The 27157-nt window shown below is 41.6% G+C and overlaps 1 protein-coding gene across 10 annotated transcripts in view; it reads left to right on the plus strand.

The window, feature by feature from the left end:
• The window catches only part of TJP2 (tight junction protein 2), a 132653-nt gene that overhangs the window by 61503 nt on the left and 43993 nt on the right, over positions 1-27157 (plus strand). For 2 of the 10 annotated variants that reach the window (XM_036856072.1, XM_036856078.1), the window contains exon 1: positions 18560-18631. The exons of 7 other annotated variants lie outside the window; for them this stretch is intronic. In XM_036856072.1, the coding sequence (XP_036711967.1) occupies positions 18560-18631 (72 nt within the window). Of the gene's footprint in view, positions 1-10369; positions 10376-18559; positions 18632-27157 lie in introns of those variants that run through there. One more of the 10 variants, XM_036856076.1, reaches the window with a different exon arrangement.

Here is a 27157-nt window from a genome sequence, read left to right on the forward strand (position 1 = left end):
TCCTTCAACAAAAATGATTGGTTATAAGCATATAGGTATTTCTGATCCAGGTGTCTATAAATATTTCAGCTAGTAGTGTTACAGCCTGAGGAAGGGCCGTGTGGTGCTGCTTTGTGTATTTTTGTAAAATAGCTTTATTTTTATTTGACAATATCCTTTAAAATTAAGAAAAAAAAAGGGTCAAGTTCTGGCATGAGCTGATATTCCACAGAAGCTAGGGAATTAAGAAGGGCTGCTGGCATTGCATCATCACCCTCCTCAGTCCTTGAAACCTCATATTTGGGGACTGGTTAGTCATCCGCTTTTTTTTTTTTTTTTTAATTTATTTATTTTTATTTTACGGCTGTGTTGGATCTTCGTTTCTGTGTGAGGGCTTTCTCTAGTTGCGGCGAGCGGGGGCCACTCTTCATCACGGCCTCTCTTGTTGCGGAGCACAGGCTCCAGACGCGCAGACTCAGTAGCTGTGGCTCATGGGCCTAGTCGCTCCGCGGCATGTGGGATTTTCCCAGACCAGGGCTCGAACCCGTGTCCCCTACATTGGCAGGCAGATTCTCAACCACTGCGCCACCAGGGAAGCCCCTAGTCATCCACTTTTTAAAGATAAAGGTCTCTGTGGGCCATTCCTCTATAAAATGTGGGGAAACAGAGCTGGGTTAAAAATAAAATTAGTTCAGGCATTGCTAAATTTTCTGAATTTCTTAAATTTCGTGTTTGTGATTTACTTTGTCCAGAAATCATACATCGGTGATGTTTTTATTTGCAGGCAGTATGCACTGCCTTAAAGACTCTCTCTCACTTATTAATAGAACAGGAGCCAAGGAGAGTACACATGCCACTGGGCGGGGGTGCGGGGAGGAAGCTCACTTGGCTTGAGCGTAGTAATAAGCTCCAAGGAACAATGGCATTGTTGTTCTCAGTTGTCTTTGAGCGTGATTGGATGATCACGTATAAATGTTGGCCTGATTGGATTATATCCCAGTAATGAACTGTCCTGAGAAAACAGCAGTCACATATCATTCCATTCACCAGACTTGTCCTTTTGGCTTTATATTCGGGGTAGTGATTTATGCAGCCAAGTGCCCTGGCAACTGGGGTGCTGTCATGTCCGTCTGTCTGTCCATGTCCGGCTGTCTGTCTCTTTCATCTCTTCCAACTTGGGTATCTTGGCTGTATTTGTGTAGTCTGCTACATGGATAGGTCATTATCTTCCTGAGAAGCCACATAAGCTTTTTGATTGGGATGAGCTTAGTCAAAATGAATGCTTGGAAAACAGTGAACTGCCAAAAAAAAAAAAAAGTCCTCAATTAGATGTAAACTTCAGTGCATGTGTTTATCCTTTCAGAAGAGCAGTGTGTTTTCCACAAGGCCTGGATTCCGCCTAGTGTTGGGAGGAGGGTCACTTTTAATGTGGGGGGTTGATTGTGAGTTCTCAAGGGCAGGTCTGATTCTTGGCATTAGCAGTCCAGGCATAGAATAGTTGCTCATTAAATGAAGGAAGGTGAAAGGAAGAGAATGGAGACGGTAAGTCCTAAAAAACTGAAACGAGATTGGCCTGGGTGTGTTTTCTCTTGCCTTGCTCACTGTGTTCCCCACCCCCTGCCGCTCCCCCAAAAAAAGCACTTTGTGGGTAGCTTGGAGACTGAAGCTGCAACATTCCATTCCATTATTGGACCAACAGATGTAAAATATGCATTAATGGAGTTTGTAGAAGGGCTCTGAAGCTGTGTCCTTGATTTTTGCAAATAGGGGTGTGTTGGGGGTTGGCTCACTCAGCTCAGTTCTCAAGTGTCCATCAGAACTCCTGATGTCTCTGTAAAATGCCTAATCGTGAGGGGGCCCAGGACACAAAGTAAGATGCAGTCAGACTTTTCTGTAGTGAAGTGGTTGATGCAGTGTTAGACCCTTGATACAGATCTCACTGAATCCTCCCAACCAATTGGGGGTAGGTGTTAAAACCCGATTTTATAGGTAAGGAAGCTGAGGCTCAGAAATGTTAAGTAACTCGTCCAGCAACACATAGCTTGTATGACAGGGAGGGAATCTGAGCCAAGGTCCCTTTAATTTGAAACCTATAGGTGCTTTCAACTCCCAGCCTCTGCTTTTCAGAATCAGATGAGCAGAGAAATAAGAGGGAGAAGTTAATGGCCCTCGGTTGATTTGAAGGATTTTACACATTATCACTGAAAGTGTACAGAAATTTTTCCTCCAGGGCATCATGAGTCACAATGAAATATCAATGTTTTTAAGAGATGTTTTCATTCTTCAGTGACCCATGTGTGTCCATTACCGTAGGACGCCCCAAAGACGCTAAGGTGTGTAAGACACAGCTTTATGGGGAAGTAGGTTTCATAGACAACTAGTTAAAATCATAATTTTATTATAGAAATATTAAGACTGTCTTGTCAAGTGAGAGAGAGTACACTGTCTTCAAGTCCACAGCCTCCAGTTAGAAATGACTGTGTAATCCCATCCCACAGAAAACAACAATTGTAATTAATGTCAAGAAAAACTCGTTGTGGCTACAAAGCATCTGGGTTGTGGAATTCGAAAGAATGTTCATCTTTGATGTGCTGTGTTTGTGAACTTGCCTGTTCAGGATCAGAATTCCATCACGAGTTTCATCAGGGTCAAAGTACATCTTTTAAAAAAACACCAAGAGGTGTAGGTTACCAGGCACTCACACTTTGGTGGGAAGTAGGTCATCTTTTTCTGATATCTAGCTGAGACTGAAAGCATTGATACAGTGAGAGTTTGGGTTGGGGATAAAGATAGAGAGGGAATTTGGGAGCCAGAACATTTTGGTGATGGAGCAGACATTATGTGTTGGGAGTTCACCTTTGGGGTAGGAGGGTAGGAGGACATTGGGTTAGGAGGACATTGAAAACCAGAGCAACCAGCACAAGGGGTAGAAAGAGCTAGAAAGGTTCCAGATATAAACTTTGTTTCCTGTTCCCCCTGGAGTCTTATTAAGGGTGCTTTTGTCTTTTCCTCATTGCCTCACTGCATGGCTTTCTTCTCCCAGGATCCAGAATTGATGAGTTTGATGAGCTTCCCTGGACAGTCTAATAAGGTTGACATGATTTGAAATGCTGATTCTTGGTTCTAAGTTCAGCCGTGACACAAGCTGGATATAGAATTCTGACCAGATTCTAAGTCAGACTTCATGGTGGGCAATGGAAACTTCTAGTGTTTTCATGTTCTCTTTAAAAAATTTCTTCTGCAGTGGCATTTGTCTTGGGTTGTGGGTGCCGCATCCTTATTGTCTTTTTGTGAGGGTACACAGACAGCAGCCCAGCTTGAGATCAGGAGCAAAGGTTTTTACTTCTCTGTGTCCAGCACATTTCCTCACTCTTGCCCAATGAGCGTGTTGATAACGCTCCCACCTGTAGTTAATCATCCACTTGGAGGATTATCTGAAGCAAGATTTTGATCTCAGGCCAGTTTCCCCTGTGGGTATGTGATTGGAAATTGTGAACAAGTTCAGATTTTTGTTTAGGTAAAATATAACCAGAGAAGTTAAGTTGCTACCAAAACCAAATGTAGTTCACTTTGTTTTGTTTTGCTTTTCAAAAAATTTTTGGCTGCATTGGGTCTCAATTGCGGCACTCGGGATCTTTGTTGAGGCATGCGACATCTTTTCTTGTAGCGCTCTCTAGTTGTGGAGTGCGGGTTTTCTCTCTCTAGTTGTGGCGCACAGGCTTCAGGGCGCGTGGGCTCTGTAGTTTGCGGCACGCGGGCTCTCTCTTTGAGGCGCTCGAGCTCAGTAGTTGTGGTGCGTGGGCTTAGCTGCCCCTGCGGCACGTGGGATCTTAGTCCCCGACCAGGATGGAACCCGTGTCCCCTGCACTGGAAGGTGGATTCTTTACCACTGGACCACCAGGGAAGTCCCTAGTTCACTTTGAATTGACCTAACTTTTGGATTATGTACCCACTGAAAACTTATGCCGTATTAATTAAAAAAAGAAAAGAAAGAAACAAGCAAACAAAACAGGATTATCCCCAAATAGTGACTGGGTGCTGAGTATAATCCTAAGGCTTATTGAGGATAGAAGTGAAAACCAAGGTGAAGGAAAGCAGGAATCAAGAAGTGTGTGCACCTCCCTGTGTGCTGGTTGTGAGCACCTCGCTGGCTAAATAAACATTGTGCCTTGCTTGGTGAACAGACACCTGCACATCTATTACTAGTCAGTTATTAAATTTTGCATAAGTGTGGACTAGGGGTTGGCACACTACAGCCGGCTGCCTGGTTGGTTGGTTGGTTGGTTGGTTGGTTTTTTTCCTGCCTGGTAGCTAAGAATTGTTCTTACCTTTTTTAATGGTTACATTTTAAGTTGTTATATAAGTATCTATTTAATATCCTCTACTTGCACAGCCTAAAATATATACTATGTGGCCCTTTAAAAAAATGTTTGCTGGGCACTAGTTTAGAACTTCCAGAAGCAGGATGTTTGGTTTCTAGGCGGTTTTTCTGCCATCTGGGTATAGGTATGTCAGATGCTGACTTGTGAAAGGTTCTGGCTTTATGAGGACACTCTTGTCCAAGGTCCCTCTTGGCTATGGGAAAGCCAGATGCAGAAGAGTGTGGGTCTTAGCACTGAAGGGCTGGTTTGCTTCTGGTTTCAGTCTCGGAAGGTGACTGGTAACAGGCTAGTTGAGAAGTTATGAGTGTAGACTTCCTCTGGTTAAGCAGTAACTTAAGTACAAAAAAGTGTGGAGAAAGTATATGTCAAAGCTCTTCTTGGTTTTAAGATGTTGAAAGGCCATAAAACTGAGATGTCCCTCTACGATAAAACATTTGTCTGTGTTTTGGATGTTCTTATTTATGCTCTGGATTTCCAGCTTTGGAACAGATAATGTTTGTCGTATTTCTAAGTTGTGGGCTATTTCATTTCCAAACTATTCATTCTTTCCTGTCGGGGGAAAACTTCAAAGATATGATAAACCACCATCATGGTCAAAGTCGTGAAGAAATGTAACGCAGAAGAGGAATTAATGTTGTTTTTCCAACTCAGGGGATTTGGAAAGGCTTGGGGCTGATAGATCAGTGACTGATACCCCAGTTCAGTACACATTCACTGCCATTGTTCTCTAGACTATTCCAGGCCTTTCTATATCCTAAGAAAGGCAACCTTTGAGGGTGGGGACTGTGTACTACGTCGATAGGCCTTTGTTTTCAAAGCCTGAGTCATAGTAGATACTTAAATGCTGAATGACTAAATGCAATCTATTTCCAAAATCTTTTATTAAATGTATACCATACTGCCTTTTTTAGAGTGAGATTTATTTAATATAGGAAGTACCCCTCATTTGTGTGAAACTTTCTGGTTTGTAAAAACTTCCACATAAAATTCCACTTGATCTTCTCAAGAACCCTGTGAGGCGGGTACTAACACCTGAGATGTTCAGCGAACTTAGAGGATTTAGAGCTGCTTAGTGACAAACCAGGGACTCATCCACTGACAAACTAGAACAGCTGGAGAGAGCTCAGCGTGCTGTATTGTTGTCTGGACCCTGGCCCCAGCCCTCCGGGGAAGCAGAAGCCTGAGTCTTCCTGGCAAATGCAGTAGAAGTCCTAACCTGAATTTTCTTTCAATAGACAGGTTTTGGTTGTTGCCTTTCTTCAGACGGGCACTCTTTTTTTTTTTTGGCCGTGTCTCGGGTCTTGTGGGATCTTAGTTCCCTGACCAGGGATTGAAACCTGGGCCCTCAGCAGTGAAAGCACTGAGTCTTAACCACTGGACCTCCAGGGAATTCCCCCTGATGACCCCTCTTGATGGTGCAGTTTGTTCCCTTGGTCCTTTGGCTTATTCTGGTGTCTGCATCCATTTCTCAGAATGCCTAGTAAACATTCCTGTTTCCTGCCCTGATAGCAGTTTCTCGCCCACTCCTAAATTATGTACTTGCAAAGGTGGCTTTGGAACTTGGCTTAGAAATTATGGTTTGCTTTATTCTTTCCTCACAGTATAAGGGGACCTTGACTGGGGCTTAAACCCTTGGGTGGTCCCTGGGGTTCAGCTGCCCTGAGAAAGCCGTTACTGCCCCGGGAATTCAGTGCACCTCTCCCTTACTTCCTTCTTCCCACCTCTTGTACCCAGTAATCTGCTGGGGCTGTCGACCTAGGCTTAGATTTCTTCCCTGCTTCTCAGTAAAATGAGGAATTTGGACTCAAATATACAAAACTGCAAATCCACTTGTGCCATTGATCTGCCTCAGACTTTTACTTACTTTACTCATAGATGAGACCAAGATCCTTCCTGAGACCCAGGCTCCCCCATCTGCCTCCTCCTTTGTGCCCCAGCCGTGGTGGTGGTCTCTCGTCTTGTCCTCCCTCAGTGGGTTGCATCCCCTATATCCACGGGGTCACTAAGAAGGAAAGCCTTCCCTGATGTCCCTGGAGAGGCCAGTTCTTCCTATTCTAGACCTTTCTGTACTTGCCCTTTAAAGCACGTGTCACAGTTTTAGTTCTACAGTTGCTGACAGGCTCCTTGATTTACAGCTGGGCCCCCATTAGCCTGTAAGCTCCATGAAGGCAGGACCTTGTTTATTTTCCTCAGTTTAATCTCTAGTGCTCAGTACAAAGCCTGGCATGAAAAAGGTGTTTAATAAATATTTATTGAATGAACCAGTGAATGGACTCCACCTTCTACGTGAAACTCTAAATCCTGTAACTTTTTCTCCTGGAATATGTTCCACCATACCAATTAGGTCCAGCGATTAACAATTAGAAAGTGCTGCTTTCTACCTTCCAGGTGGTTTAAATTGCTTTGACTATCCCACAACCAGAGCAGGGTCAAAAACCTCATAGGGTGTTAATTGATTGTAATATGTATGCTCTAGTGGTTTTTTAAAAATATTAGTGAATGACAACTAAAAGTGTAATTTTCCGCTTTTAGTTTTCTCCCTCGAGTTGCAAATGTACCTTGCCTCTTATAAAAGCTATAATGGTGGGGTTTTATTGTAATTTTTAAAGTTTGTTTCTAATCTCCCCGAATTACGTTTTGAAGTTTTAAATTTGAAAGGAAACAGCAATCTCTTTTTTATTTCTGCATCATTGCGCCACCTAGTGGGTTATATGTCTGTTACTATGCAGTGGCCTTTGCTGATTTCCTAATAACCACAAATTCCACAAAAGGGAAATGTTGGGTGCCTTTTTACGCTTTAAAATCACATACAATTTCTGCCAGAAATTTATGTTACTGGGCAAAGACAGGTTTTTTGAGAGGAGCTCAACATTGTTTAATTCAGAATTTAAAAAATAATATTGACCTATATCTGAAATTTCCCATGTCACCAATAAAGGAAAACAGTGGCAAAGAGTGGGGACAGGAGGGTGTCCTGCACATTTTTTTATGGACTGTCCATTTAACTCAGTTTATGTAATAATGCCATACAAGATACTAGATCAAAGAATGTGGTCTCTTTCTAAGTTTAGCAATAGGGCTGTTTCAAACATCAGAACTTTTTCTTTCAGTTTTGTCATGAGAAAAAAAAATTAGAAGCCTAACTATTTTGGTATAACTTGCTTCAATTTCATCTACTCTGTTTTCTTATTAAGTCAAAATCATTAGTAAAGCTTGCTGATGTGCATTATTTTTAATAGCTTGGCTTGGGCTCCCACCTTTCACTGGTATGGGAGCTGGATGTAGGAAACCTCACCTTTCCCCTTCCTGTCTCTAGTTTTTGCTGTCCCCTCCCCCGAATGGAGTGTGTTCTTGAATAACCAAGTGGGTCTTCGTTTTCCTCCGTTGATTCCCTGAGATACAGTGCACACTCATTATGCTGAATGTACCGTGCAAGTACACATTCCATTGTCAAGTTTATGATATTTAAAATGTACAACAAATATACAGCTCAACCACAACAACAAAAAACCCAGTCAAAACATCTCAGAAGACCTAAATAGACATTTCTCCAAAGAAGAAATACAGAAGGCCAATAGGCACATGAAAAGATTCTCAACATCGCTAATTATTAGAGAAATGCAAATCAAAACTACAATGAGGTACCACCTCACAACAGTCAGAATGGCCATCATTAAAATGTCTACAAATAGCAGGGTGTGGAGAAAGGGAACCCTCCTACACTGCTGGTGGGAATGTAGGTTGGTGCAGCCACTGTGGAAAACAGTATGGAGGTTCCTCAGAAAACTAAAAATATATAGAATTACCGTATGATCCAGCAATCCCACTCCTGGGCATATATCCAGACAAAACTATAATTCAAAAAGATACATGCACCCCTACGTTCATAGCAGCACTATTCACAATAGCCAAGACACAGAAACAACCGAAATGTCCATGGACAGATGAATGGATAAAGAAGATGTGGTACATATGTACAGTAGAATACTACTCAGCCATAAAAAGAACAAATGCCATTTGCAGCAACATGGATGCAACTAGAGATTATCATACTAAGTGAAGTCAGTCAGAAAGAGAAAGACAAATACCATATGATATCACTTACATGTAGAATCTAAAATATGACACAAATGAACCTATCTATGAAACAGAAACAGAATCACGGACCTAAAGAACAGACAGGTGGTTGCACAGGGAGAGGGGGTTGAGGGAGGGATGGAGTGAGAAGGTGGGGTTAGGAGATGTAAGCTATTATATATAGAATGGATAAACAGCAAGGTCTGACTGTATAGCACAGAGAACTTATTTATTTTTGGCTGCACTGGGTCTTCGTTGCTGCACACAGGCTTTCCCTAGTTGCCACGAGTGGGCACTACTCTTTGTTGTGCCTGGGCTTCTCTTGTTGTGGAGCACAGGCTCTAGGCGCGCAGGCTTCAGTAGTTGTAGCATGCAGGCTCAGTAGTTGTGGCTCGTGGGCTCTATAGTGCAGGCTCAGCAGTTGTGGCACACGGGCTTAGTTGCTCCGCGGCATGTGGTATCTTCCCAGACCAGGGCTTGAAACCGTGTCCCCTGCATTGGCAGGCGGATGCTTAAACCACTGCACCACCAGGGAAGCCCTATGTTGCTCCTTTCTGTGTGAGCTATCCTCTGATGGTGCCTTGGGTCTGGGAGGGACAGTTGACCTTGGGTATTTAATACAGGGCCAATCCTGCTGGCAGGATTTAGCTGAGCACACTAATTGGTTTTCTAACCTGCCTTTTGACAAAGCAGTTTATATACCTTGGTACCAGCATGGGTGGTGGTTTGTACGTATGTTTGTTTTTTTAAGTAAAGGTATATTTTAAAGTTTATGGGCTTAGATTTAAAATCATAGAGTAGACAGGGCTGTGTCTGTGTTGCCAAATGAGCTCCTTCTTTTTTGGCTTATTAATGGCTTCTTTGTGATTACAAATAAGAATGGCCTATTAAATTATAATTATACTTTGTAAGTGAGTGTAGCAGAACTGTGAACATAGAGGTCTTAAATGTAATTATCTGTTGATGGTGTGTTTTTGTTTTTGCCTCATATCTTACTAAAATTGAACTTATGCAGATCTGGATTCAGATCGTGACCATCCACTTACTAGCTGTGGGGTTGTGTGCGAGTCCCTTAATATCTCAGGATATGTACATATATGTATATATATAAAAACATATATATATATGTATATAAAAATGGGTTCCAGGACCCAAGGTGGATACCAAATTTGAGGGATGCTCAAGTAAGTCCCTTATATAAAATGGCATAGTATTTGCGCATAACCCAGGCAGTTCCTCCTGTATACTTTCAGTTATCACTAGAATACTTATAATATCTAATAATATAATGTAAATGCTATGTAAATAGTTGCTTGCATTTGGCAAATTGAAGTTTTTTTTGTTTTGTTTTTGTTTTTTAATTACAGTATTCATATTTTATTTTTCTTTAGTGAAAAGATACTGGAAGTACAGAAATATAGCATCACTGTGAAGAAATTCTTTTTTTTAATTTTTATTTTATATTGGGGTATAGTTAATTTACAATGTTGTGTTAGTTTCAGGTGTACAGCAAAGTGGTTCAGTTATACACATACATATATCCATTCTTTTTCAGACTCTTTTTCCATATAGGTTATTACAGAATATTGAGTAGAGTTCCCTGTGCTATAGAGTAGGTCCTTGTTGGTTATCTATTTTATATATAGTCGTGTTTATATGTTAATCCCAAACTCCTAATTTATCCCTCCCCCCCAAAGTTTTGCTTTTTGGAACTTTCGGAAATTTTTTTTTTTTTTAATATATTCAATCCATGGTTGGTTGAATCTGCAGAACCTGCAGATACAGAGGCCACCTGTAATATGCATTAAGGTTCCTCCATGTCTTTTCATGGCTTGATAGCTCATTTCTTTTTAGCACTGAATAATATTTCCTCTGTCTGGATGTGCCACAGTTTATTTATCCATTCACCTACTGAGGGACATCTTGGTTGCTTCCAAGTTTGGGCAGTTATGAATAAAGCTGCTAAAAACCACATGCAGATTTTCATGTGAACATAAGCTTTCATCTCCTTTGGTTAAATACCGAGGAGCATGATTGCTAGACCGTATGATAAGAGTATGTTTAGTTTTTTTAAGAGCCTACCAAACTGTCTTTCAAAGTGGCTGCACCATTTTGCATTCTCACCAACAGTGAACGAAAGGTCCCATTGGTCCACATCCTCACCAGCATTTGGTGTTGTCATTGTTCAGATTTGGATCATTCTAGTATGTATGTAGTGGTATCTCATTGTTACTTAAATTTGCATTTCCCTGATGACTTATGATGTGGAGCATCTTTTCATATGATTATTTGCCATGTGTATATCTTCTTGGTGAGGTATCTGTTGAAGTCTTTGGCCCATTTTTTAATCCAATAGTTTGTTTTCTTACTGTTGAGTTTTAGGAGTTCTTTTGTATATTTTGGATAACCACTGCGCCACCAGGGAAGCCCACAGTCCTTTATCAGATGTGTGTTTTGCAAATATTTTCTCCCAGTCAGTGGTTTGTCTTCTCATTCTCTTGACATTGTCTTTCACAGAGAAGAAGTTTTTAATTTTAATTGAAGCTTCTTAATTCCTTGTTTTGTGGATCATCAGGCCTTTATGTTTTCATATGTAAAAAGGGAGGAATTTTATAGTTTTTGGAAGGATCAGTGGTCAAGAGCCATAAAGCATTTAGCACAGTGTCTTGGCACATTGTAACGTTCAGTTAATAATGATGTATGTCATGCCCCCTCATTTAAACGTGTGTTCACAAGGGCACAGCCGTTAGGGAACTTATACCTAACTGGTTATTGAAAGAGCCAGAAATAAAATAAAATAAAGTCCGACCCTATTCCCTTCCTGCACTCTCTTCTTACCAAGTCACTGAGGAAGAGTTCATAGCTGGGTTGACTGAACCCAGGCCAACTGCTTGAAAGTGACCATCATGCTTTTTAAGATGTTCTGAGTTGTCAGAGTGATTGGATCCGTTGCAGGTTTGGTGCCCAAGCACCAACAACCATGGCTTTTTTTTTTTTTTTTTGGTTGGTTGGTTGGTTTCAAGGCCAGGGACCAGTCATCACTCATGGGTAGGTTCTGAAAGGCACAATCGCTGTATAGTGAAAGAGGCAACATACTTCAGTCGAAAGGATACAGGCTTTGTAGCCACACTGACAAGGGTTAGAATCTATCCTCTGCCACCTTTAACTTGTATAATCTCAAACAAGTTACTTTATTTCTCTGACTTCAGTCTCCTTTTCTGTAAAATGAGTCTAATAATTATGACAATGATGATAGCTGAAAGTGACAGAGCATTGGTTGTGTGTGGAGCACCGCCCTGAGTTCTGTACATGAATTACCTGATTAAATTCTCACAATAACTCTAGGGGAGTGGGTCTTGTGACTACCCCTGCTTTACAGACGGGGGAAACTGAGGCAAGGAGAAGTTAAGTAATGGAAGTGGTGGAGCAAGGATTAGAATCCCCACTTTCTGGGAATTCCCTGGCAGTCCAGTGGTTAGGCCTCTGCCCTCTCACTACTGAGGGCCCAGGTTCAATCCCTGGTAGATCTCGTAAGCCACTAAGATCCCATAAGCCATGTGGCGCAGCCAAAAAAGAAAAAAAAGAATCCCCACTTTCTGATTGCAGAATCCATGATGCATTCTTTAAATTAAAAAAAAAAAAAAGCTGTATTGATAGAGTTCACATATAGTTCACAAAATAAAAGTGTACAATTCAGTGGTTTTTAGTATATTCACAGAGTTGTGCAACCAACACCGTATCAATTTTAGAACATCTTTATCACCCCAAAAAGGAAACCCTGTACCCATTTAGCAAGTCACCCCCCATTTCTCTCCATATTCCCCTATTCCTAGGCAACCAATAGTCTACGTTTGGTCTCTATGGATTTGCCTCTTCTGGACATTTTACATAAATGGAATCATAATATTTTGTGATTTCCCAAAATATTATGCTTCTGGCTTCTTTAATAATGTTTTCAAGGTTTATCCTTGTTGGAGCATGTATTGGTATTTCTTTCCTTATTAGGCTGAATCATAGTCGATTATATGCATATACCACATTTTGTTTACCCATTTATTATTTGATGGACATTTGAGTGATTTTCACTTTTTTGCTATGATAAGTAGTGCTGCTCTGAACATCTGTGTACAGGTGTTTGTGTGGACATATATTTTCATTTCCCTTGGCTTCCATATGTGTTCTTATTGTAGTTAATCATACTCTGGGAGAGTATGATTTCTTCTGGGAGAAAGAAAACAGTTTCTTCCTTGGGAGTGGTCACCTTACATTGCTGCTGCAGAAATAATGGTGGGGACCTTTACGGAGAGTGGTAATTGTGTGATGAGCACTGGGCAAGGCTCTTTACAAGCATTACTCCATTCAGTCCTCACAACAATTATAATAGGGTAGGGATTTTGAGCCCATTTTATAGATGAGGCAACTGAGCCTCAACAAGCAAACTGCTCAAGGTCACAGAGCTTGTAGAGTGTGTGGGAGATGAACTTGGACCCAGGCATGTGCAATGGCCTACAGGGCTATTCCCACCATGTTATGTGGCTGCCATTGTCCAGGGGTATTTATGACAACCCCACCTCCCCATTGAAGGTTTACTGGCCTGGATTTTACAGTGTTTTTGTGGGAGTTTGCTTCATTTCACCCTGTGAAACAGATGATGATATACTTGTTTTCACCAAGTGGCAATGGAATTGAGTGGGTGCCCAAGGTCATGGGTCAGTTGGGAGGGGCAGAGTCTTGGCTGGAAGTGTCTTCCTGGGAGTCTGGGTTCATTGCTTTGTGCCTTTCAGCACAACTGCTTTCAAAACTGCAGATTGCACCCCTAGGAATACTGTCATCCTCTCCCAGTTCTCTATTATTTCCTTAAATGTGCACTGAAATTTTACCTTAGGTAGATACTCTGGTACCCATCAGCAATAACTCTAGAGTCTAATCCTGTGAATCCTGTGTTGAGCTATCAAGAATCCCTCTTTAAACTTCTGTGTGTAGCTTTTTTCTTTAACCCTGGTCACACTCAGGCTTTGTCCACTGTGAGTTGTGTGCTATGAGCACACCGTGCACACTAGTTGTTCCCTGTCAGCGCTCACCTTCATGAGTTGTGAAGGGAGGGTAAGAAGCTAGTGGTGACATTGTAATCGCATTTGAACGTGAAATACTTATGGAATAAACTATGAAAGATTTTTTTTTTGTAAACCAAGAATTACATCAGGGGTTGTTTAACTCACTGCTTACTAGTTTACTGCTACCAGGAAGGGTTTGGCTTTGAAGAGACACAGGCAGGTGCCTTGAAGCCAAAGACTTGGTTTATAATTTTAAAAACTACTCGTTTTAGGAAGAGCAAGAGTGGAGCTCATTTTTTGCCTTTTCTAGGGAAAAGGGGTTCCTGTTTACTTATTTGACAGGTGTTTCAAAACTGGGTCTGGTGAAGAGAATTTTGACTAAATAATTCACAGCCATTAAAATAAGACCAATTTCCTGGGGGAAGGGTGGGGGAGGGTGAAACACAAAAGCCCCGTTATCAGCTAGAGGTAGGTGGGCTATGGTTTGCCCACCCATCCTGAGGCTGGCTGGCTGTTTGTTTATACTCTCTCTTGAGATGCCTTCTAAAATGACATACTGGACACAGCATAAAAGCACCATAGGAATCCTGGTGCAGAAAACCATTAGCCCAGTTTATCCTGGGGGTGGTCTCCCAAGATTTCATATCTGCTGCATGGAGCCTCCTGGGAACCTTGATGATTTCACTTTGTGCTCCTTCTGTCTTATTTGCTTTCTTCCTCTCTCCTTTTATTTCCTTCCTTCGAGGTGTCCACATACCATTTATTAAGGGCTTAGTGTGTGCAAAGTACACATCACATTCTACACATAGAAAAGGAATCAAATCTGGGGTGGGGCTCCAGCCTCACACCCGTATCTGACAGCGTTAACTGTGTGAATTACAGCTTCAGCTTTCCTGTTCGTAGGATGGAGACAGTCGTAGCTAACTCACAGGGTTGTGGACGTCAGTGAAAAACTGTACAGAGAGCCATGGGCGAGGTGCCTGCTGAGTGTTAATGGCTTCCTTCCGTTCCGGTTCCCATAGCCGTCTGGTCTCCTGTTTCCAGGGTGGCTGTGTGTTTTAAGACTCCCAAGCTGTAATTAAGTTATTTAACACATCTGTCCGTGCTGAGAACGTAGCATCCCATGTGTGTTATTAAACAGCTTACTTCCCAGCCACACCGAGTGCTTGCAGTGTCTTGCACACACCTTACAGGTTATCCCTCCTGCTCTGCCTGCGGTTCCCTCCCCAGGTCATCCACCCACCCGACAAGTTAGTCATCTTTCAGCACTGAGCTCGCGTAGAACGCAGGAGGGCCTCTCCTGCCACTGGGGCACACTTCCATCCACCCCAGACCTCCCATCCCGGTTAATAACATGCATTCATGCCATCAACTTCACATTGTATATACCTGCCATTACTTCAGGGGTCGCCTTGCTCCAGCCCCATGTAGCCTTTTTTCTTTCATGATTATAAGCTTGTTTCTCAACTCATGGCCTTTGCATCTGCTGTTCCCTCTCCTTGGAGAGAGGTCCAGGTTTTCTTATGAGTCATTCTTTCCAGTGTCACATCCCATGGCACTTACTGCTACTGGAGATTATAATATATGTTTACTTGTCTGTTATCTCCGTTAAAATCCTCCCTGTGAGGGGAGGACTCTGGCTTGTATTCCCCCCAGCATCTACAGCAGTGTCTGACACGTCCTGGGTTCTTGGGGAATATTCGTTGAATGAATGAGCCTTGTATATTCGTCTGCTGTTGTAGTTGCATTGACTTGTGATTACTGTTTACGTGTCCCAATTCCCCACTGGACTATGGCAGCCTGACGGTAATGATGTAGGGTAATTTTTCTTTTATCCACAGGGCAGGTGTCTAGTTGCTCGGTAGATGTTTCTTGAATATGTGACTATGGAAGTTAGGGATCTTGGAAAAGGTAAATCCCTAAACTATTGAGATCTTCTCATGGAGGCAGCTGTCCACCACAAAGTGTCCTTTTGATGCCGCTGGTAGACTAGCTGCTCATCAGAACAGGCTGCAGTGGTTCCGATGGCCTTTTCGCTAGCGGCTCCTCCTGCCTTTCTTTTTTTTTTTTTTTTTTAATTATTATTTATTTATTAATTTATTTTTGGCTGTGTTGGGTCTTCGTTTCTGTGCGAGGGCTTTCTCCAGTTGTGGCAAGCGGGGGCCACTCTTCATCGCAGTGCGCGAGCCTCTCACTATCGTGGCCTCTCTTGTTGCAGAGCACAGGCTCCAGACGCGCAGGCTCAGTAGTTGTGGCTCATGGGCCTAGTTGCTCCGCGGCATGTGGGATCTTCCTAGACCAGGGCTCGAACCCGTGTCCCCTGCATCGGCAGGCGGATTCTCAACCACTGCGCCACCAGGGAAGCCCCCTGCCTTTCTTTTTCAGGGTCTTTGCCCTGTGCTGTTCTCTGGGTCCTGCATAACCCCACCCCACCCCCAATTGTATTCATTCTACAGACATCATCTCAATGTCCCTTGCTCATGGGAAACACCTCCCACTCCCCACTCAGCCAAGTAGGTCAGGTGCTAGCTCCTGTCAGACTTCCTGAAGGCAGTGCCGTGTATGATTTGATCTTCGTTTGATCCTCAAGGTCTGGCATATTGTACTTGGTAAACATTTGTTGAATGAATGAGTGAAGAATTAGTATATGTGCACACCTCCGTGCATAGCAGCATTATTCACAATAGCCAAGAGGTGAGAGTAACCCAAGTGTCCATTGGTGAATGAATAAGTCAAATATGGCATATGTATACAGTGGCATATTATTCAGCCTTAAAAAGGAAGGTCTGACACATGTTACAAGGATGAACCTTGAGGACATTATGCTAAATGAAATAAACCAGACCAAAAAAGTCAAATACTGTATGATTCCACTTACATGAGATATTCAGAGTAAATTCATGGGAACAGAAAGTAGGATAGTGGTTGCCAGGGGCTGAGAGGAGAAGGAATGAGTTGTTCAATGGGTATAGAGTTTCAGTTTTGCCAGATGAAAAAGTTCTGGAGATTGACAACAAAAAAGTTCTGGAGATCCACAACATGAACGGACCTAACACTACTGAACTGAACACTTAGAAATGGTTAAGTTGATACATTTTATGTTATGCAGTTTTTTTAGCACAATTTTTTTAAAAAGAGTGAGTGATGGCAGAAACTGTGACTTTTGGAAATCATTGAAGAAGAATCTGGAATTCTTAACTTGTAGGATGCCTATGACTTCTGGGCAATATGCATAAATTTAAGGGAAAGAAGTGTGTATTTCCTCATCAGGGAAGCAGGAGTGTTTACCTAAGGACAGTCACAGTAAAGGAGTGAGCTGCTTTGTGCCCTCCGTCCTTGCCCCTCTGCGCCTGGGGCCCTGGGCTGGTCCTGGCTGGTCCAGGGCTCCTGCTCACGTCCGCACAGCCGAGGTCGAGTCCTGGGCATCCCCTCAGCTTCTAAGGGTCCTGCTTCAGTAGGGCTCCTTTGTCCTCCCTGCCCTCCTCAGTGTAAGATTTGAAACAAACTTTCATTCATTTCCTGTCCCATTTTGCTGTCCCAACACTTCTGAAGGACTTACTCTTGTAGAGTCCAAGGGAAGGACGTGAACATTTTCAAGTGCCCGTTCAGCAGTGCACTTTGTAGGGAAAGGTTGCCTCATTTCAGGCTGATATTGGCCCTCCAAGGTGTAGGTGTGTTATCCCCATTTTGTAAAGGAGACAGATTATCCCAGGCCCACAGCTAAGTGACGGAACAGAGATTGCCCCCAGGTCGTCTACCTTTAAAACTCACGTCCTTGGGCTTCCCTGGTGGCGCAGTGGTTGAGAATCTGCCTGCTAATGCAGGGGACACGGGTTCGAGCCCTGGTCTGGGAGGATCCCACATGCCGCGGAGCAGCTGGGCCCGTGAGCCACAACTACTGAGCCTGCGCGTCTGGAGCCTGCGCCCCGCAACGGGAGGGGCCGCGATAGTGAAAGGCCCGCGCACCGCGATGAAGAGCGGTCCCCGCACCGCGATGAAAAGTGGCCCCCACTTGCCGCAACTAGAGAAAGCCCTCGCACGAACCGAAGACCCAGCACAGCCAAAAATAAATAAATAAATAAAAATAAAAAAACTCACGTCCTTGCCTCCGCTTCAAGTTGCTTCCTATATGGTCTGCATCTCATGGTCCACATTCATTTCACATCTCAACCTTAAATAAGTCAAAGGGCTCACTCTCACTCGCTCTGGCCCATTGGTGTCACATACACTGTGGTAGTGAGAAGGACCACCAGCTCCCTGAGACCATGCTTCCAAAATCCCAAGCCCAACTTTCAAACCCCTGGTATCCCATACAGTCTTTCTTAGCTGTTCAGAAACCCAAAATGTGCTTTTCCACCCCACCACCCCCCGCCAAGTGGTAAAGACAAAGAGAGAAATGGATAGCAGGGCTCTTTGTTATTCTTTTATCTTCAGAATTTACAGAAAGGGGAGAGAGAGGAGGAGTGAGCTGCTGAGTGAACATTCTGTCCCTGCGGCGGCTCTGAGCTGCACCAACAGCCCGAGTACAGGTTTACTATCTCCAAGGATGAGCAGCTTCTTATCTTCATGCCTTTTAATTTTCTAGGTAACAGTAGCAATTCCATTCTTCTCAAACATTACCAGTAGCTGTTCAGCCAGCTTATGCTTTTCTTGTGTGTGTGTGTGTGTGTGTGTGTGTGTGTGAGCATCTATGTAAATAAAACTTCTCTACGTGTCTCTAGAATGCCCTACTTACTTAATAATTTCTACTTGCATATTGAATCATTTTACATGTCTAAAAGGAATATTTACTCCAGTTCTCTGGTTCCCTGGCACAGGAGAGAGGGAGGAAAAGAAAGCCAAAAGAGTGTTGCAAATCCAGACTGCTTTCTTTTCTCCTCACAAGTGGTGCTTTTCAAAGCATTTGGCATCCCTGCTGTATGGATGTGTCACTGAGAGATGACAACAGGATTTGCTGGGAATGTGGGCCACTATTGTATCTGCCCTTACGTAACCACGTGGAGTGATGGCAATGGGTGAGCAGCCTGGGATGTAGGCAGTGGTCTGGTTGCTTAACCTCCAGAAGCCATGAAGACCACTAAGGTCCTCCAGAGGATGTGGATCCAGGCTGTTAAAAAGTTGGGGAGATTGAAAGTCCATGTGAGTCCCTCTATAAGCTCTCCCCCTTTTCTTTCCTGACCTTTCTTTTGTGGGAAGTTGGTGGGGGGGAGCCTTCTCACAGTGGTTCCTTTTTCCTCTGATTTATTTGTGCTTCTGGCAGCTTTCAGTAACAAATTGTGAGATTCAGATTGTAGTCATTGGTGGGTTTTTTAGATACTTGTATTATTTTTAGCAGATGTATGCAAAACTGATAGCCTCTTATGGGGTTTCTGAATCAAAGGCTGCTGTTTTCCATGTGTTGGGAATCTGCAAGCACCATGTTGCTTCCTGGGGATAACTTAATAGTTTGCCTATTAGATGTTTGTTTGTATTTGGGTAATTGTAATTTCTTGTTTGGGGAAAAAACTTTTTGCTTCCTTATCCTGCAGAAATGTATATTCTTATTCTTTTTTAAAATATTCTTATATCTCAGATTCTAAATGATAGAAAAAAAGTTTTTCCCTTGTTCTTTTTTTTCCTTTTATAGTTTGAACATCTGTAGCACTATAACATGTATAAGTGTTTATTTTTATGGTGGGTGGGATTTTTATCAAACATGTCCCTTATGGGCAGATATTGATTAATCTTTAGCTTTGGCTCTGACCCTCCATCACTGGGAAGCAACAATTTGTAGACAAAAAGCTTAAAGATTTCCTGTTGGGGCAGTGAAGACTTTTGGTGTTTGCCTTCTGGTTGGTTTTTAACACGTTTCCATATTCTTTGTGTAAAATATGGGATTTACCTGTTTGGCCAAGATTTTTCAAAGGAAAGAAACTTTATAACAACTAGAGAATATTTTTTTAAAAGATCGAATAACTGTTTGTCTTTGTCCCTTTCTCATTCTTCATGTAAATACCTTACTGCTAACACAGTGTTTTATTTATGGTAAAAAAAAAAAAAAAAATTGGCCCCCTTTTATCTTCCTGTGTTGTCTAGGAATGAGTCATTACAATTTTGTGGGGGTGATTATTCGCACTACTTACAGGAAAAGTGAAAGTGATGCGGGGAAGCGGAGGTCCTCCTGCTGCTGGAATGTTGACTCTTGGGGTGAAAAGGAGACTTGGCATCTTCTGTAGCCTGCTTCTTACTCAGAGCTAGCTGCTCCTCCACCTCGCCTGCCTTCATGCACCTCTCAAATTACTGCCACGATCCCCACCCTGCCCTTCTCCAGTCCAAACGGTCACACTTTCTTCTCTTTGGCTTTGCAAAGTCTGTACTGCATTAACAAATATTTGGTATGAGGTCCTTGGGCCAGGAATCATCGGGTACCCTTTGTTCACACATGAACCCGCCCCCCTTTCCCCTCTGTTTTTTAACTTACAAAATGTTTGGTACATATAAGAGATTATTTGTCTAAATCATAAAGCATGATTATAAAATATACCCATGAGCCCATCACACATACCCATGGACCCTCACCAAAATGGACCCAAGGTCCCTTCTCACTCCTCTGCCTCATCCCAGGTCACGTACACATACATACACACAAACATCTCTAAACAAAAGATTGGTTTTGTTTGATTTTTTTTCCATTGTAGTAGAAAACACATAACATAAAACTTACCGTTTTAGTCATTCTTAAGTGTACAAGAATATTTTAAGAATGTTCACATTTTTATGAAACAGTGTTTGCTCTTTGAATTATATAAAACTGAGAGCACGCTCTATAAATTCTTCTGGGATGTTTCTCACTCCATAGTATGTTTGAGATGCATCTGTGTTGTGGATGTGTGGCTCTAGTTTATTTTCATTGCAGTATAACTTTGCATTTTAATAGTATATCACAATTTACTTGTCAGTTTTGCTCTTGAGAGATCGTTTGGGTTGTCTCCAGGTTTGGGCTGTTGAAACATTGCTGCTGTGAATACTCTCTATGTGGAGCTGTGTGCACATACTGGCACATTGTTCTCGGGCCTCTGCGCAGGAGAGGAATCACTGCGTTGTGAATACGCGTACCTTTACTCTGATATATGTGTGCTTGTAAAGCTCTCCAAAGGCTAAGCAGCTCCCTGCCGGCATTCATGCAGTCTAAATATTGACAGCAATTCTCTGATCTCTGCACAGCCCAGCACAGGTTGGGTGGGGCCCAAGCCTGTTGGCCCAGTTCGAAAGGCCTGATCTCAGCTCTCAGCTGAGTTGCTGCACGCCAGTAGGCTGTCCCCAGCCATGTACCCGGAGCTGATTTTCTGGGGAATATGTGTGATTGTGTGGAGTGTCTGTGTTTCTGGAAAGATCGTATATAGTTGAGGCAGACTCTCAGTGATTGGCTTTTTGGGGCACACCTGTGGTTGGTAAGCTCTACATGGGCTTTGGCTGTTTTTTTCACCAGTGTAGTCCAGGTGCCACAAACCACATGCTTGGCACATAATGGATGCTCAGTAAATATTTTTGAGTGAATGAGTGAGTGAATAAGTGAATGAATGAATGAATAAAGGGTTTTCTCTTGAGACTTTGTAAAAAGTCACAGCTTTGTGGGCTAAATACAGCATGGTGTACTTTTAATTCTCAAAGGCACTATTAAAATTTATTTTACTCTAATTTCCTCACCTTTAAAATTAAGATTTAAAATTTATCACTTAATATATTCTTTTAATATTACATTTAAGTAGTCAGTGGTTTGTGTCACAACCCATTAACCCTAGGTAAGAAGAAGTCACTTATAATCTGACCAGTTTCATGACAAGTTGGTGAAGTCTTTGGCACCTGGCAAGGTCTGATTGATTAAAAATTTGATTCAGTCCTGTTGGCATGGTAGTGGTAAGGGATTCATCCCTTCTCTGCCAAATCGAATTTAAATTACTACTGCAGGCAGCACAGGAATGCTTAAAGACAGTATAATCTTATTAAGGAAGAACAGTGAATTTCAAAAGCCAGGTGCTTGGACAACGTTTTGAAAATAAAATTTTGTAGTAATGCACTTATTTTGTTAAATGATAAAGAATTTTAAATCCAAAACTTTTAATGGAGAGTTTGCTGTTTTTATTTTTGACATATATTCTAAAAGCAATGTACTCATAAAAATATTCTCTGCCATACCACAACTCCTGGGGAAATTTAATATTTTTTGGTATTTACTCTTCCAGTCTTTTCCCTGTATGCTTATAAAAATAAATATATCAGAGAAATAAAAAACAGAAACAAACAATGATGTTTTGTGTCTTGATTTTTCCCCTCAATAGACATTTAAGTATAGATATGTATATATGTAACCAATCTGTTGTTGGACATTTCATTGATTATTAAAAATTATAAGCAGCTGTAAACATTTATATGTATATCTTTGTGCACTTGTGCAAATATTTCTGTAGAATAAATTCCTAGAAGTGGAATTGATTGATCAAACGGTATGTAGATTTTACATTTTGAGACATATTAATAATTTGCCCCCTGGAAGGTTTATACCAATTTATATTCCCACTGCTTCTACCAACAGCAGGCAGACCTGAAAATATAAAACAAATTCTCTCTTTCTAATTGAAAACACAGGTATCATAGGACAAAACTTTAAAAATGGACAGAAGTTAAATGATTATTTCAGTGCCTATGTATTTCATCGTGTTGATTCATTTAACCTAAACATCGCTCTCTTTTTGGACATTGTGCTCCCCTCCACCCTGTAGCACTGCCCAGTCCTAGGGGTCATTGTCATGGTACTGGTTCTTTTCTGATGACTTTTAAATACATTTTTGGGCTGGGGTACTGTGTGCTGTTTTTCTTAATATATGGGAGTATATAGCTATATTCAAAGAGGAGTTGGCAACTGTATTTATTTTACCACAACTTACAGAGTAATTTACTTTGTTGAAATTTGTCAGCTTTAAGGTATGGTAAAGAGCAGAGAAGAAACTTAGAAAACATACATGCTAGTAAGGTCATTTCCGGGTGATAGTGGATTGGTTGTACAAAAGCCACTTTGAAAACCGAAGGTGCCAAGAAGTTAGGAGGTGTTCTCTGGAAATGGAAAGAGATGATCAGTTCTGATCAGCTGGGTTTCTGCTTACTATTTCCCTTTAAGAAAATATTCTTTTTTTGTTGTTTTAAATTTATTTATTTATGTATTTTTTTAAGTCACAATTTTTAAAAAAAATAAATTTATTTATTTATTTTTGGCTGTGTTGGGTCCTCGCGGCTGTGTGTGGTCCTTCTCTAGTTGTGGAGAGCGGGGGCCACTCCCCGTTGCGGTGCGCGGGCTTCTCATTGCGGCGGCCTCTTTTGCGGCGGAGCACGGGCTCCAGGCGTGTGGGCCTCAGCAGCCGTGGCACCCGGGCCCAGCTGCTCCGCGGCACGCGGGATCCTCCCCGACCAGGGCCCGAACCCGCGACCTCTGCATTGGCAGGTGGACTCCCAACCACTGCGCCACCAGGGAAGCCCTATCTATGTTTTTATTTTTGGCTGCGTTGGGTCTTCATTGCTGTGTGCGGGCTTTCTCTAGTTGTGGTGAGCGGGGGCCACTCTTTGTTGCGGTGCGCGGGCGTCTCATTGTGGTGGCTTCTCTTGTTGCGGAGCACGGGTTCTAGGCGCGCGGGCTCAGTAGTTGTGGCTCTTGGGCTCTAGAGTGCAGGCTCAGTAGTTGTGGCGCACGGGCTTAGTTGCTCCATAGCACTTGGGATCTTCACCGACCAGGGATTGAATCCATGTCACCTGCATTGGCAGGCGGATTCTAAACCACTGCGCTACCAGGGAAGTCCCTCTTTTTTTAAAAAAAAAAAAAGAAAACTTTATTAAAATCATCGAAAAGTTGTGTTATACTGGCACAAATTGGAAAATGCTGTTAGAGACATAGACCACAGAATTCCAGAGAGGAATGGCTATAAGCTATTCGTCTCTGGACACCAGACCACAGGCACCTGAGTTTCCAGCTAACCATCTCAGGTGTGCTATGAAAGAAGCGGAGGGCCACTGAATGTAATAGAAATCTCCTTTAAGAAAACTTGTAAGTAGTAGCAATCAGTGCCTTCATCATACTGATTGGGTGATGAATGAATAGTGTATCCATCTGTTAGTTTATTGAAAAGAAAACCTTTTTGAGTGCCTACTCTGTGTGCCAAACACTGTTCTAGGAGATATGGGACAAATGTGAGGGAGTGAGATATAAAAAGCTCACCTGAAAATCCACTTTTCTTTTTTTTTTTTTTTTAATTGAAAAACAGTGGTCATGGTGAACAAACTTAAATAATTGGGGAGATTTACATAATTTAGACAATGACCCTTTTTGAATGTTTACATATTTCATTACATATTTCATTGTGTTGATGTGCCTTCATTTAACCTAAACATCACCTCTTTTTGGATGCTGATGCTCCCGCCATCCCCCCACCATACCACCCAGGTGCTGGTAGCACAGATCCTAGTTCTCACCTTTTCCAGGTACCATTTTTAAAATTCTTTTTAACCCTAGTGGTGATTTGAATTCTATTTTTAAATCTCTGAGAGTTCTTGGAGCCAGATGGTATTAACCAGGGAAATGTCCCTAAAGTGAGTACATAGAGGGAGGAGGGAACTAAAAGACTATAAATTCCTCTCAATTTGAGTAATCAGTTATAGCTACTCAAGAGTGGCTGGCTCATCTTTCTTCTCTACATACAAACAAAATTGCCTTTTCCTAATCCTGTTCTATCAAAGGATAAATTATCTGCTCCAATATATCAGTTGTTAGAATTGCCTTTTGTGCTAAACGTCTTTCCCCCCCCAAGCCTAAGAGTTTGTTAACTGGGTAAAACAGGAGCACATTATCTGGACATGTTTTGATTCTTTTCTTTGTCATTAGTAGCAGTGCAGGAATGGCAAAGTTGATTTTTAAAAAATTTTAATGTAAAGGAACTAGATAGTTTTTCTTAAATTATTTGTATATAATAAGTACAGGAAGGCTTTTTATTCATATAATTAGATTCCTTTCCTTTGTGTCCTTATGTTTTAGATACTCTCTATTAAAAAAAAAACATGTAACTGGATCTACTTGTTTTTAATCCATCTTGACCATCTGTCTTTATATTTATTGTGATTACTCTTCTATATTCTTCTATATTCATTTCTGCAGTCACAGTTTGTTTTGTATTTGCCCTGCTTTTTCTAAATTTCCCATTTTGTCTCTTCTGCCTTCTTTTGGATTGACTTTTGTTTTGCTTTGTTTTCATTTTATTCTCCTCTCTGCTATCTTGGAAATTATGTACGCCAGAAAATTTAACATGTGGATTTTACTCAGTGAAATTCAAAATTAATCTACAGTTTAACTCTACTCTTGAATAAAGTATTTAGAATAATTAAATCATGTTGAAGTCTTCTGGATTTACATGCTATGTTGCCCAGTGTTCTACTTCTGTCTTATTTAACTCTCACAAATCATACGTTATTATATTGATTAGTTGCATACAGCCAATATATGTCCAGGCTTACATTCCTTCTTGCGTCTTAGGTCTTCCTTCTGGGATTATTCCTTTCTTAAATTTATCCTTTGGAAGTTCTTTTATTGCTTGTAATAACCTTTCCCAATTTTTGTTTTTAAAAAAAATGTCTTTCTGCCCCCTAAATGAACAGATACTGTTTTAAAGATACTGTTCTACCGAGTTCAGCCTTTCATTATTGCTGTTTCAAAGTCGGCTGTTATTCTATTTGCTCTTTTGTAACCTCTTCTACCTATATGCTCTCATCTCTGTATCTTTTTCTACAGTAAGATTACCATGAATTTCAAAGTGTTTTTCTTTCTTTTTGAATTTACTCTGCTTGTGATGTGTAAGGCTTCTTGAACCTGAAAAATCATCAAGTCCTGAAGAGCTGTTGTGACCTTGAGTACTGCATCTCTCCCACACTCTCTTATCATCTCCTTCAGGAAATCTTAGACACATTGTAAGACTTTCTCACTCTTAATTTCTTTCATGTGTCCCACTTTTTTTAATGCTTTGTGCTGTATTCTGGGTAATTTCTTCACATCTTTCTTCTAATTCATTATTGCCTTCAACCATGTGTTGTATGTGGTTTAATCCATTTTTTTAATTTAATACATTATTGACTGGGGGATTTTTGCAGAAACTAACGCCTGTGGCCATAATATGTCTCCCATCAAAAATGTGTTAATTTTATTATCATATTTTTTTATTTCTAAAATTTTTTCTTTGGTCATTTTTTTAAAAAAATTTTTATTTATTTATTTATTTATTTATTTATTTATTTATTTATTTATTTATTTATGGCTGTGTTGGGTCTGCATTGCTGCACGCAGACTTTCTCTAGTTGCAGCGAGTAGGGGCTACCCTTCGTTGCGGTGCGCGGGCTTCTCATTGTGGTGGCTTCTCTTGTTGTGGAGCATGGGCTCTAGGCGCGTGGGCTTCAGTAGTTGTGGCACACGGGCTTAGTTGCTCTGTGGCATGTGGGATCTTCCCATACCAGGGCTGCAACCCATGTCCCCTGCATTGGCAGGTGGATTCTTAACCACTGCACCACCAGGGAAGTCCGGCTTGGTTGTTTTTGATGTTCTCTTGTACTTTGATTATACTTTTAATTTCCCCTTTTAACTTCTTATAATAAGCAAACATATGAAACATTACACATCCTTTTTTTGGTCTATGGTTATATTTCCCTGAAACATTATACATCCTTGTTTTGGTCTGTGGTTATATTTCCAATATTTATAGTCTTTGATTCTGCAGTTTTTTGTTTCTTTTAACTCTCACTTGCTTTGTGTGTGTGTTTAAATTGTGAACTCATGTTCCTCAAATGCTTATCTGAGGGATTCTCTGAAGCCTGTGTTTTAGTGTGTTTCTGGGGGAGAATTTCATTCTCCTCCATGTACCTGGGTGGTGCTACCAATGCAGAACCACTTTGAGTGTGAGGGTTTTGGAGGGGGGGGAGGGTGTGGTCACATCTGTAATATGAATTTCAGTCTCAAACCTGAATGAGTACAGGTCTATTGATACAGGAATTCTCCATGGAGATATTTTTAGTTATTTCCACTCTACCCAGAGCCAAGAATAAGGTAGGCGACTGTCCCTGCTGTCTCCATTGCCTGGTAGTGTTTTTGCCCCTAATACATTCACTCTGATCTGATCTCCACCCTGTTTGGCTCCTACAGTTTCTCTCTTTTCCTGGCCTCCTGTTGAAATGCCTGCCTCAGTGCTGCCTTATTTCTCTGGCTTTGAGCTTTCTTGGCATTTCTTGCCTTTAAGGATTTCCCCTCAAAGGCAGCCTGCATTTAATGGATTATTATTATTATTATTGAATGATATCCACTGTTTTCAGGTTTGTCTAGACATCTATTTTAGAATATTGTCAGAAACTGAAGCCCAGTGGTCTTTTATGCTGGCATCATCATCTTTCACACCCGCAATACTGGTGGAGAAAAGGCCAAGGGGTCCCACAGATTACACAAATTGGCAGTCTCTGTGATAAGGCCAAGGACTCCTTTAGACATAAAAATCCATAAAACTTGAGTTCCCTGGCGGTGCAGTGGTTAGGACTCAGCACTTTCACTGGCATGGCCCCGGGTTCAATCCCTGGTCAGGGAACTAAGATCCCGCAAGCTGCACAGCGTGA

This window comes from Balaenoptera musculus, chromosome 6, assembly GCF_009873245.2.
Source record: "Balaenoptera musculus isolate JJ_BM4_2016_0621 chromosome 6, mBalMus1.pri.v3, whole genome shotgun sequence".
In the NCBI taxonomy this organism is placed as follows: Eukaryota; Metazoa; Chordata; class Mammalia; order Artiodactyla; family Balaenopteridae; genus Balaenoptera; species Balaenoptera musculus.